Source organism: Chlorocebus sabaeus, chromosome 8 (assembly GCF_047675955.1).
Source record: "Chlorocebus sabaeus isolate Y175 chromosome 8, mChlSab1.0.hap1, whole genome shotgun sequence".
Classification (NCBI taxonomy): domain Eukaryota; kingdom Metazoa; phylum Chordata; class Mammalia; order Primates; family Cercopithecidae; genus Chlorocebus; species Chlorocebus sabaeus.
Window position 1 is genome coordinate 9,271,589 of NC_132911.1, and position 15,615 is coordinate 9,287,203.

At 52.5% G+C, this 15,615-nt stretch overlaps 1 protein-coding gene across 1 annotated transcript in view; it reads left to right on the forward strand.

Moving 5' to 3' along the window:
- Window positions 1–15,615, forward strand: part of XKR6 (XK related 6) — a 294,424-nt gene that overhangs the window by 256,405 nt on the left and 22,404 nt on the right. Inside the window, exon 2 of the mRNA XM_007961659.3 lies at window positions 6,038–6,234. Within this exon, the coding sequence (XP_007959850.1) occupies window positions 6,038–6,234 (197 nt within the window). The remainder of the gene's footprint in view (window positions 1–6,037; window positions 6,235–15,615) is intronic.

Sequence of the window (15,615 nt, forward strand, 5' to 3'; positions counted from 1 at the left end):
CTTAAGATGAAAGTATTCAGTCTTTTATCATTAAGGAAGATAACTGAGGTTTTCCATAAATGCCCTTTATCTACATAAGGTTAAGGAAGTTCCCTTCTATTTCTAGTTTGCTGAGAAAATTAATGGATGTTGAATTGTGTTACCTTTTATTTCTGCATCAATTGTTATGCTGTATGGTTATTAATGTCATAGATTACATTGATTGATTTTTGAATATTGGACCAGCCTTTCATTCCTAAGATAAACCCCAGTTGGCTCTGGTACATTGTTCTTTCCATATATTACTGGATTTAATTTGCTAATATTTTGTTGAGGATTTTTGCATCTATGTTTATGGGAGATGTTGTCTGTAGTTTTATTTTCTTGTACTGTGTTTGACTGGCTTTTGTATCAGAGTAATGCCAGCCTCATCAAATGAACAGGGAAGTGTTTCTTCCTTTTTTATTTTCTGGAAAACAGTATGTGGAGTTGGTGCAATTTCCACTTCAAGTGTTTGGTAGAATTTACTCTTTTCCTTAAAGAAGGGTTCTCTAAGTCTCAGACCCCACAAAACTTGAGCTCACCCCTGTTTGGGGCTTTGAAGGTGGGTTGTTATCCACAATCAGAAATTTCAATGCTGTTTCTGAGAGTGTCATAAGAAGCAGCTGGAGACTGTGGGCCCAGATAGGCAAATCTGTTCAGTCCCCTGCCCCTTGTAGAAATCACTTATTTTCTACCCCAGCCAGTCTTGGGCAGAGCCATAGCCAATCCCAGAGGGGCAACATAGTTTGGGCAAGACCTTCTTTGATTTTCCTGAACCAAGACTGATGGTGTGGCTTCAGGGAAGTCACTTAGTCTCTCTGAGCCTCAGATGAGCCAGCAGGAAAAAGAAGATGACAACTGTGTCTCCCTCAAAAAAGCTGTGCTCAGAGGACTAGATAATTCTGCTGGAGGGAACAGGAGCTTTAAACAATTCCATGGCTTACAAAGTAAGGGAAGGAGACAGAACCGGAAGGATATAAGCAGAGTGGGCTGCAGGGAACACAGGAACAGAGCACCTCAGGGAGCAGTAATGGCTGCCATCTGCATGGCGACTTCTAAACTCCTGTCTGTGCTCGCAGGCATGGTCTTATTTAAGGCTCCTGTGACCCTCTGAGGGGGCACTATGGTATGCACTGATTTGTCCAACATGTTCTGGGGTTCTACTCTGGACTAGGCATTTTATACATGCGAAAACTAAGACTCAGAGAAGTTAGGAGATGTCCCTCAAGGTAACACAGCCAGGTGGCAGAACTGGACGGGAGCCCAGGTGTTTTGGGCAAACTCCATTCTTCCCCACTGTCAGGCAAATTGGACTGAGTTCAGAAGTAAGGAGACACATGGTCTACCTCTGGGAGGTGCGTGGGCAGGAGCTGTCAACAGCACTGGCCCCGAAGCCAGACTGCCTGGGCTTGAAGCCCTGCTCAGCTACTTACTTAGCTGGGAAGAGCAAGGCGAATGTTTTGACCTCAGTGCTTCAGTTTGCTGTCTGTAAAATAAATATTGATAGGTAATATTGCACCCATAATATTGCACCTGTAAAATGAATAATTGGTAGGTAATATTGCAGCTACCTCATAGGGGTGTTGTGAGGATTAAATGAGGTAATAGGTACCAAATGCCCATAATAGAGCCTGGCACAAGTGAATGTCACACAAACATGAGACATTATTGTTTGTAAAGATGCTAGGCCATCCTTTGTGCTCTGTGAGGTCACTGACTTGAAGAAGACAAAGTTATAAGATGTTGGCAGAGGCTTGGAGATCCCTCCTGCCTGCCCCTCCTGTGATGGGAATAGCGGGGCCCAGCCATGGGAGGTGACTTGCTCAAGGTTGCCCAGTCCTGCAGACCATAGACCAGGCCCAGCTTTCTTGAGCCCGTGCTCCTGAGGACACGTGGCGTTGCTGCCTTCACCCCCGTGCATTTCATGATCCGAGTCTCGTAGGGGAGATATGGCGTGACAGGAGGTGACACCGACTTTGGGAGCAAATCGGGGAGGAGAGTTAGTGTTTTGACTCCCAAGCTACCTTCCTGGAGAAGGGTGCGGGAAGCTTTCTGGAACTCTCCAGGAAGGTGGAGAAGGAGGGGGCTTGGAGGAATGGCAGCCAATCCTGAGTGTCCTGCAGACGCCTTGCCTCCCACCTCGGAGGGCACCTATGGGCTTGCACCCCGTGCCCTGGCAGAAGAGGGCGCGGGCCTGTAGGATGAGATCACCCGCCTGGAGTCGTCTTTCCGCGACGCTTAGGGTCTGGCGCCACCGTGTGGCCGCGCGCCGAGGCCGCTTCTGCAGAGGGGATGTGGGAGGCCCTGCAGGTGGCGGCTGGCAGCGCAACCTCAAGGCAACCTCAGAGGTCACCCAGGAAACTGAGATACCGAGGGAGAGCAGCGCTGGCCCAGGGGTTTTTGTGGGGGGGGGGGGGGCATGCCTTATGCCTTCCTCCCACCCCACCCATCTGCCTGGTTGTTTCTTGGCAGCTCCTTAGATCTTGAGGGAGACAGACACCAGGGAAAGCTAGGAGAAGGAGGAAGAATCCTAGAGCCTCCAGGACAGCAGCCGCCACGTGATTGCAGGAGCTGCCAGGATCCTCCTGCATGAGAGGCAGGGGCTTTGCATGTGTTGTGGGGGACAAGCAAGGTCATGGGGTCAGGCCTGGGTTCTGGTCTGCTCTGGGCCCCACAGCACTGAGTGACTGAGTCGGCGGTGGCTTGCGTTCTGGCACTGGGGCCCTCCCCTATAAAGTAGGGGTTGGACTAGACCAGTGTCCAGACCCAATTATATTGCAAACCAGTACCCCTCGGTTGTCTACTGGGGACCCAAGGACTTAAGAGTAGCAGAGGAGGGGCCGCGCCAGGAGCAGTTGGAAAGGTTGAGCATTTGCGTTGAGGCCTGGCTGTCAGGAACTCCTGGGCGGAGCTGTGATCAGTCCCTACTACAGTCCCTGCAGTGCCTGTGTGGGTGACCCAGGAGGCACCATGCTGTCCAAACTTGGTTTTGCCTGGACCGTGGTGCCCTCTAGGGCACCTTGGCTCAAGGAGGAGTGGCACCCGCTTTGCCTATATCCACCCTGTCTCTTCCCACACCCTGGGGTGCTCACACCCAGGACAGCGTCAAGATTGGCTCCCCTGGCAGGCATTCCAGTTGAATTGGCATATTCTGGGCTCATTGTTTTCCTTTTCCCCTTCCTTGGTGGGCAGAGGGGCCTGTGGCTTGGGGAGAACGTGGGGTCGAGGGGTAGAACCGGTGCTCTCTTTGCCTGGGTGAACCTGAGCACTGGCATTACTGACCTGGGACCCAGATGGATAGGGTTAGTGCTGCTGTATGACCGTTCCTCCAGCCGCTGGACCACCTGTGAGGCTAGAAGAAGCAGAGTCTGTATAGTCTGAGTGTATCCCTGAGACCGTTAGGTTTGTGGTCTGGGGCCTGGAATGATCTATGGCTCATAGCTTGTGTGCTGCAGGTGCCACCTGTTGAGAGAGCCGGGTTTGGGTCACAGGGAGCAGCTCTGATCTGGGGGACCCACCGCACTGAGGCTCCACTCGGCACAGGTCTCTCCTGGACACAGGTGCCAAAGCTCTGGGCGCACAGCCCTGCCTCAGTGCCTCAGCTGGAGCATTCGTGTCCCCTGATGCCCTGCCTCCCTGCACTGCCATCATGGTTGATCAGCCTGACCCTTCTATCACCCTCCATCAGGGGCTCACCCTCAGCCCCTCCCAAAATACTGATGATGACATCTGCTTCCAGGAACCTCCCTGCACACATTTCTTTCTGCCTTCACCTCCTCCAGGCAGTCTTCTCCTTCAGATCCCCAAATTTGACACTGCTCCCCTTACCTTTGCTTTCTCCTTCAGCTCCCTCCTACTTCTCTCTCTGTCTCTCTGTGTGTGTCTCACTGTCTATCTCTGTCTCTGCCTCTATCTCTCTGGGTCTCTCCCTTCGCCTCTCTTAGTGACTGTGAGCTCTGAGACCAGGTGCAACCTCCCCGTTCCTCTTCCTGAGCCTCTTCCCTGGTTTCCTGATTTTGTGAACTCACAGGCAGGGACCCAGAGCAAGGTAACGCCCTGTGGAAATGCCACAGTCAGCAGGTGGAAGAACCTGGAACAGAACCAGAATTTGGTGCTTTATTTCATGCTAGAGCCTCAGTTCCCCCATGTGTTGAATGGTGATAACCAGACCCGACCCGCAAGGTGGGCCAGGGACCCCAAGGACTGTATACCTGGAAGGACCTGGCCCGGGGGTTCTGGTGTCCTGACCTTCCTCCCATGTCCCTCCCTGATGGGGCCATCACTGCAATGCCAGCCTCTGGTTCTCAGTAAGGGTGTGTCTCTGCTCACCTCAGGGGGTGGGTCTGGAGAGAAATGAGGTATCTATTGCAGCTTCCCTGGCTGGGTCCCTTCAGGATCCAGGCCCCTAAAGGCCCTTAGGAATCTAGAGAGAAGCCAGGTACCCCTCATCGGATGGCGAGCAGGGCTTACTGCAGCTGGCATGTGTGTTTGAGGTCACCCTTGTGGCTTAGTAGCGGTTTGAAGAATGGGTTGTTCAGGGGTAAGAGTAGACAATGGAGAACCAGTGAGGAGACTCCTGCACCCCTCCAGGCAAGAGGGGCAGTGGCTGGGAGCTTGCTGGCGGTGTGGCAGCGACAGAACGGACCATCCAGCAGCCCTGAGTGGGTTCTTGGTAATACCCAAGGCCAGCTGGGCCTGGATAGGGCATCAGCCATGCACTGAATCTTTACAAGTCAGGCTCAGCATTTCAGAGGGCACAGTAGCGGGTCCTAGAACGTCCATCCCACAGGACAGTCAAGGACAGGCGTGTGGTTCTCTCCCACTGCTGGTGGCACCCAGTTTATGGTTCCTGTTTTTGATCCTGACTGGGCCTACAGAGCTATGCACTCTGGCCCTTGCTTCTGGGTGAGCCCTGTCCATACCCTCACCCCTGGACCAGACTTGGAGCTTGTTGGCTGAGTTTGGATGGTGCCTTAAGTCCTTCTCTTGCCTTGGAGACACAGTTCCAGAGAGTTCTGGTGAAAATGAGGCTGGGGTTATCATGCGACCTGGGGGGATGCCAGTGTGCATATCATCTCACCAATCTTCGCATGCACCCTGCGATGCTCTCATTCTGTCCCCATATGAAATATGAGCGACAAGGACACAGAGCTGGAGTAACTAGTTCAAGGTCCCCAACTTAGCAAGTGATGAGTCTAGGCCTGCTTGACCTGTGAGCCTTGCTCTTCCCCCTACCTGCTTCCTTGGCCCCTCGGCCCTCCCACACAGAGCCTGGGCGTGGTCCCGAGAGGGCGGGCAGTGGATCTGCACCTGTGTCCTGGGCCCTGCTGGGACGGAGACTCCGTGGCAGGCCCTGGGTCCCCCTGATGTCCAGAGACAGTGTCCAGTGGCCTGGGTGTGATTCCTACTTGTTCCACTATCCAGCAACACGAGCCTGTGCAGTGGGGGTGACCCTTCTGAGCCCGCGCTATTTCCTGTCTGTCGCATGTGAGAACTATACCCTCCTACTTACCACCTGGGCATGGCCAGCCAGTGAATGGCAAGTAGTAGGAGCTTCACAGATGTTCACCCCCTTCCCTGCCTTTCCTGCTCCAGAACAACAGAGGTGACGACCCTGCTGGACTGTTTCCCGCCAGGGTCCTGAACCTGAGAAACCCCACCCCTGTCCCAGGGCTCAGCTGAGATGCTTACCTGCAGGCCCTGGGAGGGCATCGTGCCCCACAGTCTCATCTTCTGGATGAGCAAATGGAGACCAGGAGGAGGAGGACTTGCTTAGGAGCCCATGAGGGGTCAAATCCTTTCCTGACCTGCCCTTCCCCTCCCCCATGCCTCAGCATCATGTCCTTTTGCCGGGAGACCCCCAGAGCCCCGTCCAAGCCTCTGGGAACTTCAGAGCACAGGGTCGGGGCAGGGGGCGGGGAATGCTGGGTCTCTTGGTTTTAGGGGGATGGCAAGGGTCCTCTGGAGCCCCCGCACCCACCCATGCTCTCTGTGTTCTCCCCATCTCTCCGGGCAGGTATATCCGCACCATGTACCTGGGGATTCAGAGCCAGCGGCGGAAGGAACACCAGCGACGCTTCTACTGGGCTATGATGTATGAATATGCAGACGTCAACATGCTGCGCCTCCTGGAGACCTTCCTGGAGAGCGCGCCCCAACTGGTGCTACAGCTCTGCATCATGATCCAGAAGAACAGCGCCGAGACCCTGCCCTGTGAGTGCCCGCCGGCCGCGCCCTGCCACCCCGGCATGCCCTCCACCTGGGGACCACGGGCACCCCCCACACACTGTGTGCCTGGCACGCTCTGTGGGCATTGCCCATCCTGCCCTGAGTTCCCAGGACGCCCGGCCCCCAGTGCAGTGCTGATGGGCCCCGCACCGCACTCAAGAGCGGCACAGGCATGTCCTGAATGTGTGTGGGCTGGCTTGGCACCTCCAGGCCGCTTCGTTAATGTGAGCAGAGCAGAGCCAGCCAGGACGCAGCAGGGTAGAGGGCTCTGGGTTTCCCCATCAGGGGCAGTGGCCTCTGTTCTTGGGTGCTGACCCAAGCCAGGCATTTGCACGTCTATGGGACGGGGAGCCGCAGGCCAGAGATAGCACGGGACCACAAGGGGCCGTCGTGTTGGGCAGCACTAATGGTTTCAGACCCTTAAACTGTGGTGCTCTTGCTTCGAACCAAGCTCATGTGTAAGCCCCATTTGTAAAGCAGCTTAAGTAACTCCACTGAAGTTCCAGCAGGGGAGAGGGCCCAGGAGGAGGAGGGGGCTGGAAGTGGCAACACGTGGGGTGACATTTGAAGGGATGTCATGGGCAAGAAGGATCATCCCAAAGGGTAGAAGTTGCAGGGAGACGGTTATCCATTCAGCAGGTGAGAGACAGTCCATGGAGCCATGCATGAACTGTCCTGGGAGGTACTGAGTTTATCAAGGCAAGAAGTTGCTGAAGAGACTCAGCCCAGAAGTTCCTGACTGCAGAGCACTCAGTGAGCATGTGTAATCTGGGTAGCCAGGCAGCCGTGGGGAGGGGTCTGCTGTCCGTACCCCAGCTCTCCCTGGCCAGCAGGACCTCCTGGTCTCTTAGGTTCTCACCTCCAGACCCTGCAGGTCCTCTTGGTGCCCCAGCAGGCCCTCTGTCACCACCTTCATGGACACCCACACGGACCTCCTCAGCAACACGGTCTGGCAAGAACAGCCACGCCGCCCCAGGCCTTTCTCTGAACAGATGTGCCTCCTTACGTTTTCCAAGCTGGCCCTCTGTAGGCTCCAATCCCCTTAGGTGCTTATGCAAAAAGGGGATTTAATCTTCAAAAGCCAGCGGAAGACTGAGCTGTTCAGGCTGGTAGCTTGCTGGTGGCATTCAAAGCCTGGGGACCTGGTTATGAACCCAGCTGTGCTGCTGACAGGCTTGCCTGTCCTGTATGAACTCAGCTCAGGTGAAGCCTCATGTCCCATCTACTGAACAAGAACAGCCCTCAATGGAGGCTGCCTGGTGGAAAAAGGGGCCCCAGGGTATCTGTCCATCCCACCAAGTGCTGGCTGCAGTCCTGCTGGTCCATCACAGAAGCAAGGAAAAGGGGCCATGTGACCCCTGGACTGGACACAGGGGAAGCCAGGCCTGAAACCCACACTGAGCTGAGGGCCCAGTTCCGCCCTTTGACAAGGCTTCAGGAAGCATGGGCTGCATGCTCCAGGCAGCCACAGCCTCTGTCTTCTGGGCACCCACAGAAGCAGGAGGAGTTTGGGGATCTTCAGCAGGTGCTGCCAGTTGGGGGACACCAGCCAACATCTGCCCTTTGGCATCTGCAGTCCTCACTGTCAGGAAGAGTCCTCCGGTGGCCCAGGGACTCCAGCTTCTTGGAGTGACAGCCCAGCCAGTGCCTACAGGACCAGCAACCGAGGCCTGGACAGGAGAGCTGGAAGGAGCCAACTTGATGTCCAGCTCCAGCTGGGACATGCAGAAGCTAAGCAGGAAGCCACGTGGAGGATGGCAGGGCTGACCGTTCATCCGGTCCCTCCCTTCTTTCTTGGACACATTCACATGCACGCACACTATCTCCTGGGGACTGAGAAGAGCTTGGGAACACAGGGAAACCTTGGTGATGCTCCATCTTCAGGATGCCTGAGGACCCAGGCTGTATACTTGGCAATGAACTGGTGGGATTGGCTGCCCACAGCTGCGGCTATGGGAGTCCCTGCCTCACAGGATCTCTGAGAAAACACATTGTGTGAATGTGGACATGCAGCAATTTGAACAACATCGTTTGTTCTCAGCACCAAGAGACTCACGTGATGATTGATTCTGGAGCAAGACCAGCATCCTAGGGATGTCTTTGAAATATGCATTCTTGCTCTACAAACCTAACCATAAAGGAGCTCTGTGGAAGTGAGCGCTGACCCTGGGTAGCAGCTCCTAGTGCCAGGATGAGCTGCTGACTGGCAGGGCAATGCCTGGTTCCCTGGTTCCCTCCATATCCAACCTGCCCTCAGATCCCAGGGCTGCTGCCCTGCAGCCCAGGGCAACAATGCTCTCATGGGCAGATTTGCTGGCACTGGAGAGGGACACCTTTCTCTCCCATCTGAGTCTTTCTATTTCTCAAAACCAACTCAGCTGCTGTCTGAGACTGCAGATTAGCCTGTTTGTGCTGCTGTAACAAAATGTCTGAAAGTGAATAATTTATAAAGAGCAGAGATTTATTTTCTCCCAGTTCTGGAGGCTGGGAAGTCCAAAATCAAGGTGCCTGCAGGTTCAGCTGCCTAATGAGGGCTGCATCCCCTGGAAGGGAAGAACACTGTGTTCTTACATGGCAGAGGGCAGAAGGACAAGCTAGCTGCATGCTGTATGAAGCCTCTTTTATAAGGCCCTCAATCCCATTCACAAGACAGGAGTCCTTATGGCCTGATCACCTCTCAAAAGTCCCACCTCCTAATCCTGTCACACTGGCAACATCTGAACTTTGGAGGGGACACCTTCAAACCACAGCAGCCTCTGCTTATTTAAACTGCCTTTTGCTGTTTCAGTTTCAAATCTTCCCCACTCTGTACCACCAGGGCTGCCAAGTTATGCCTCCTCTCATCTTTTCCTCTTCCAACCTTTGGCCAGGTCTTGACACCCCAGATAGGGCAGGTAGCAGGGTGGGGCACAGGTAGGCTCCCGATGGGGCATTTTAAATCCAGGGACCTGGTCACCACTTATACCCTCTTGTGATTTTGGACCTTTGTCTTTTCACAATCCCATTTTCTCTTTGGTATACTGGAAGAAAGAAGAATAATACCTAATTTTCAGTGGGGATGCAATTATATAATGCACAAGAGAGCACTTTGTAAACTTGCAAACTCCACGGGCACGTAAGGGGCTGTTTTTATCACTTCCAGGGCCAGGTGGAGTCATCCTTTTATAGGGCTCTGACGGCCACCTCCCCATCATCATGATACCACCCACCATGGGCCAGACCTGCTGGGGATGGGTTTGCAAAGACGCCAACCTTCAGGAGTTATGGGCTGGCATACTCCAGGTCCTAGGGAGATTTCTCCCCATTTCTGGCCTTCTGGATCATCTGTGTCCCAGCCTCCTTGTCATGCCTGTCCTTTCTTTAATAGTTTCTCAGACTATAAACAGAAAGGGCTGGGCACCACATCTCTGGAGAGGAAAGCCATTGGGGATTCCCAAGGGGCAGTGGATGTTGCTTCCTAAATGTCCTCTCATGTGACAGCCCATTGGGGCCAGGGTCTGTGCAAAGCCAGGGGCCACTTGGGCATGCTGCCAAGAGCAGACCCCTTGGAAAAGGAGCCAGGAGTGACCCAGTGTCATGCTACTCTTGGGCCTTCACCCCCAGGGAAGCGCCTCCTGGCTCCTCCTCCGTGCAATCCCCTGGTTTTGTGCTGGAAGCTGGGAGGACAGGTGAGCATTTCACCAAGTTTGTTTGGAATGTGGAATGGGTGTTTCTCAATACAACCTTTTGTGGTTAAATATATTTGGGACCTGTTGGACTAAACAAAGGCCAGTGGCCATCCTTGCCACTGGGTTGTGGATCTGTAAGCCAAGAAGGAGGCTAAAGCATTAGCTGGGTTTTTAGGAAGGAAGGACACTAGACATCACTGAGCACGGGCTGCCTGTAAGGGGCTTGGCATTTCTCTCTTACTTAACTTCTAGAGTTGAGTCCTCATCACCAGACAATTTTGTTATGCTAGTAGATGCCATTCCCATCTGTTTAAGCTGCAGGAGGTGTACAAGCTTTAAAGTAAATCAGTTTAATCATCAGAAATTGGAAGAGGGGAGAGAAAATTTGTGAACTTGGAACAGACCTGCTGATGGCATGGCCTCTCCCAGTCACATGGGTGCCTGGAGGGTTGCAGCGTGGAAAGTTGGGGTTACTTGACAGCTTTTTGACATTAGGCAAGTTACTGAGCGTGTCTGTTCCTCATTTTTCTCATTTATAAAATGGTGATAATGCTATTACCTATCATAGAGAGTTGTTATGAGCATGAAACATGACAAATGTCAAGCGCCTTGTAGGATGTCTGGCTATTTTCTTGGTGGTGGTAGTGGTGCTTTTATTGTAGATGTGCCTTCTGAATTAGCCTTCAGGCTTTGCTGGTGAGACCTGTGGCTCACTGACCTTGCTTTGGTGGGCTTTATAATGACTCCTGTCCACTGTGTACCATTAGGGCTAGTAGATGGTTGGAAAGATCGCTATGACTACCACTTTAATGGGTGAGTTTTACATGGATTTGCCAATGCCAGTCTATCCCTCCCTTGCCATCTCTCCACCATCTGTTTCTCTCTAATCACTGGGCTAAGAGAACAATATTCAGCCTGCAAGACACACTTATATCCAGTTTCCCCATAAATACAGACTCAAGGGAAATAATAGTAATATATCATCCAATTATTATGCTGGAGTCATTTGGACATTTCTGCAGGGTCTTCCTTAAGCCTGATGTCTTGAAAGTTTAAGTAAACAGAATAACAAAGAAATGATGGGAACACAAAATTCTGACATGTCACATTTATGCCGGTGGTGAGTCTTGTGTCTGCTAAGGCTCTGTTCCTGTTCTGGGTTGTGACAGGGTTGGAAAAGCAGTTCAGTACAGTATGAAAAGTCAGACAGGGCTGCATGCAGATTCAGCTCTGCCATGTATTGACCTTACGGCACTGGGCAAGTTAATTTCCTGAGTTTCCTAATCTGTAAATTAGGAATAACAAGTACTTTTTGGGTTGTTGCGAAGGTCTAATGAGCTCCACATCCACCTCCACAGTGCGTCACCTGGCATATTCTGGCTACATGATACACTCTGCCACTCAACAAAGATGTGTTATCCAGGAGCCATGCTATGTGTGGAGGAACAATGGGGAGCATAACAGGCATGATCCATACTGTCATGAATTTCCCATTCTGTCGGGGGACACAGCACAAAAACAATTACACAACACTTGGTGGTAAGTGTATTGAAGCAGACAATTGGGTTGGGTTGGAGAAAGACTACTTTAGGCAGGGGGTCAGAAAAAGCCCCTCCAGAGAGCTGCCAGTTACGCTGAGTACAAATGATGAGCAGGAACCAACTTGGGAAGAGCAGAGACAGCCTTCTGGGCAATGGGAGGAGCTTGCACAAAGGCCCTGAGAGAAGGAAAGCCTGACTTGTTCCAAAAAGTGAAAGGACCCAGCATTACTGGAGCTTGACAGTTGGGGTGAGAGAGGATGGAGAGAAAGGCAGGGCCGGAATTGGGAAGGGCCTGGGGGACCCCAGGAGCTCGGATTTATTCCAAGGGTAGTGGGAGGGGCTGCAGAGGAAAAACACACGGCCAGCCTTGCTTTTGAAGAAGGTCCCTTTTCTGTTGCACAGGGAGGGAAGCAAGGGCTGGGCTAGGAGCACCTGTTGGAGGCTGTGGTGGGCCAGGTGTGAGGTTATGGGATGGAGAGTGTTTGGGGAAGGATGCAATGGACAGATTTGAGGTCTGTTCTGGAGCACGAGCCAAGAGGATGCAATAGGGCCACTGGGGGTGGTAACAGAAAGAGGGGTGGTGGTTTCTCACTGGGTGTGTTGGGAGGAAGATCTATGGGGAAGCAGGGGTTGGGGAATGGATGAAGAGCGATGGCTCTGTCCTCCTCCCTCCTTTGGAAATTCTCCAGTGGCTCTGTATGAACACTGGCAGGCGCCAGGCGTGGGGAACCTCCTTTCCTCCACAAGGCCTGGGGCGACCTTTTTGGCCACACTCCTGCTGAGGAGTCCTCCCCTTATAGGGCTCTAATGGCCACTTCCCCATCATCACAGCATCACCCACCACAGGCCAGACCTGCTGGGGATAGGTTTGCAAAGATGCCTGCCATTTAGGAGCTTATAGTCTGGCACTCCACATCTTAAATTTTGTAACGGATGCACACACAAGTTCCTCGGGAGCATGGAAGACGGAGTAACTGTTTCTGGGGGCCTGACAGAGGGGGTAACGTTTGATTTGGTTCGTGTTGGATGAGTAAGAGCTCACTTGAAGGAGAATATTGGGAGGCTTTTCTGGACAGTGGGACCACAGACACCAAGGAATGGAGGCCTGCAAGAGCATGGAGAGGGCAGACTGAGAGCATCTGGTGCCCAGGGCACAGGGTGTACTGCAGCGAGTGTGGGACAGCGGTGGTGATGAGGAGAACAATGAAAATGATGATGTCAAAAATGCTCATTAAGATTTTAGGGGAGCTCAGCCGTGTGCCAGAGACTAGTCCGGGGAGGCTACATGGATTAAGGAACCAGTTAAAGTCCCACAGCCGCCCTCTGAAGTGGACACTTTTTATTCCCATTTTACAGACATTGAAACGGAGGTGCATAGAGGCTGGGTACCATGCACAATGCCTCAAGCTTGGAAGTGGTAGAGCTGGGATCTCTACCTAGGGAGTCCTGCTCTAAAGCCTGTGCCCATAAGCAAGGACGGCTGTGGCTGAGTCTGGAGGAGACAGATAGATTGGTGTGGATTCCGTGGGAACTGGCCACTGCTGCCGGGATGGAGCGGAGGGTGGCATGTGCCGTGGCCAAGCTGGGCATGTCAGCTCCAGCATACACATGTGCGCATGCCCCAGATGCCATCACACTGACATGGTCAGAAGGCGATGTATCTGCCTCTTGCTCCCAAAGTCTCTGCCAACGATTGGCTTTTTGCAAATGTTCTGAGTCTTCCAGAGCCTCTTAGGTGAGCCTCTTCCAAGCACTCAGGGGGAAGCCTCACTGCCCTACTATGGAGCTAAGCTTGGCCTGGCCAGGAAGCAAGGGGATGGGTCTGGGACAAGGACCCTCCAGCTCCCCAGGACCCTGCTAGTGAGAAAGACACATATGGGCTCACCGCCCTTTGCCTGGCCTTTCCTTGGAGATCATTTCTATCCTGACCCAGAGGTCAAAAGAGCTTATCCAGACAAAGACTTTAGGACAGGATGGGTGGCTCTGGAGAAGGAGATGAATGTGGGATGATACTGTTATCGTTTTGGCCCCCAAACATTGGAAGACCCTGAGATTATTGATAGATAACAAGATTCTAGCATCTTCTAAGGCTGCCTGTCTACCTATCTCCCCATAAAAGCACAGAATCTTTGTGCTGGAAACAAGGATTTGAGAAAATGTGTAGTTCAACCCTTTTCTTTTACAGATGAGGAAGTTGAAGCCCAGAGAGATCAAGGGACTAGTCCAAGGTGATGGACTCAGTTAGTGAGAGGTTCACGGTGAAAACCCAGTGTCCTACATTTCCAATATGGTGCAGGTCTCTTCGGTCTCCTTAGATCTCTCTGGCCCTGAAAAATCAGGGCACCTCAGGAACCCTCAGAGGAAACCTCAGGTGCCCTCAGATATCCTCTGAGCCAATGTGTGCCCCTCAAACTCTAACTCAGCAGGGGGCAAGACTGGGCATCCCCAGGTGGGATCAGGCTTGTGCCAGGGCTGGAACCTAGAGTGACCTCAACCCCAGAATGTGGCCAGCTGGTGCCATGTAGGCCATTACTGCTCAGGGGACACACATTGGGAACACACTTCTTCCTAGAGCAAGGAATTCTCTCAGAGGTGATCAAAAGCAGACCTCGACATGTTGCGTAAAGTCGCACGGTCCCAGTCCACCAGGCAGCACTTGGCAGGAGCTCCTGGGAGTGGAGGTGGGGGAGATGCTGCCCATCAGGCCATCCAGCCCCCTCCCAGTTTAACACAGGGAAGCCAAAGCACAGAGAGGGAAGGAAGTTTCCCAGGTCACACAGCAAGGTGGATAATTAGAAAAGCCTCCTATACTTCTTGCCACCCTGGGCCTGAAGTTGAGCAGGTCACACAACACTTAGAAGACGTCGTCCAAATGCCATGCCTCTCCCAGAGGGTTCCCTGCTCCCCACCTAGACGTCCATAACCACAGACACCAGTACCAAATTTGTACCAAAGAAAAGCATCTTTGCTAAGACAGGGAAGCATGAGAAAATTGTAAACCCTGCATATAAACACTGGTTGTCCTTTAAACAAACCTGGAGCTCTAAGATAAAATTAGGGATCTTGCTTTGTGTCTCTTCAGTGCTAACTTCCTTGCTAGTTTTCTTCTTTTTCAACTTTACTTGCAGGCTCCTTTTATATCAAAAGCCCTTCCAGAGGCCTGTGTTTGAGCTTCACATTCACCTCTATTTCCAGCGAGAGCTTGGACTGACTGCGTCCAAACAACTCAGGACGATTTGCTTTTCTCTGCTCCCGTTAAGCAGAAATGTCCGTGCCTTTCTTTTTGGCTGCAGCCTGGCAAGCACTTACTTCTTTTTCTCCCTGGTGAGGATGAAAAGCATCCCACAGGAAGCATCAGCTCCACTGCTCTGTCCCCCTGACCAAGTATCCCTTCTATGGGTAAAGCCTGCTTCTGTCCCCAGGTGGAGGGAGGGCCGAGGGGGCCTGACTCTTAGTGGTTGGATCAGTTGTTGGATCAGTTGGATCAGCTGATCAGTTGAATGGCCTCCTCTCTTTCCTGTCCCCACAGTGAAAGACATCCACGTCTCTCTTTGTGGGAGATTTCTTTTTTTCTTATATGAAAATACTTTCTTGTCTCTTTCCAGTCCTGTTCCTATGGGACATTAGCTGTCACCCTCTCTAAATCAAGGACACAAAAGGTGATTACTTCAAACTTTGGGATCTTGGTTAAAATGGGGTGAAGCTGCCACCCAGAAAGGGGTGGTGATTTGGTTGTGTGAGGTGAATGTATTGGATCTGAGCTCAGCACCAGAGTCATGAATTTTCCATTCCATTTCCTTAGGAATGGGAAGTAGAATTTGTCCCAAAACAACCAATCCACTACATCAAACGACATTACATAATGAATCACCTGATCCAGAGTTGCAGGGAGTTGCCATGTCCTGGCCACTTGCCAGTGCTCCAGCTGCCTGTGGACCCCAAATTGAGCACAGCCCCTCCTTCTCCATGGCTATTGGTGCCAGTCTTGGGGTTGGCCATCTCCAAGGAACACTGGGCTTTCAGACCTAGCAGCACATACATCTGCCAGCACACGAGCTCCACTTCTGGGTCCTCGTGGCATTGCTGTGCCGTGGCCCTGAGCAGTTAAATCAAGGGAAAGATGCCCAACTCCCTGTTGACCCCTTTCCCCGGCTGGC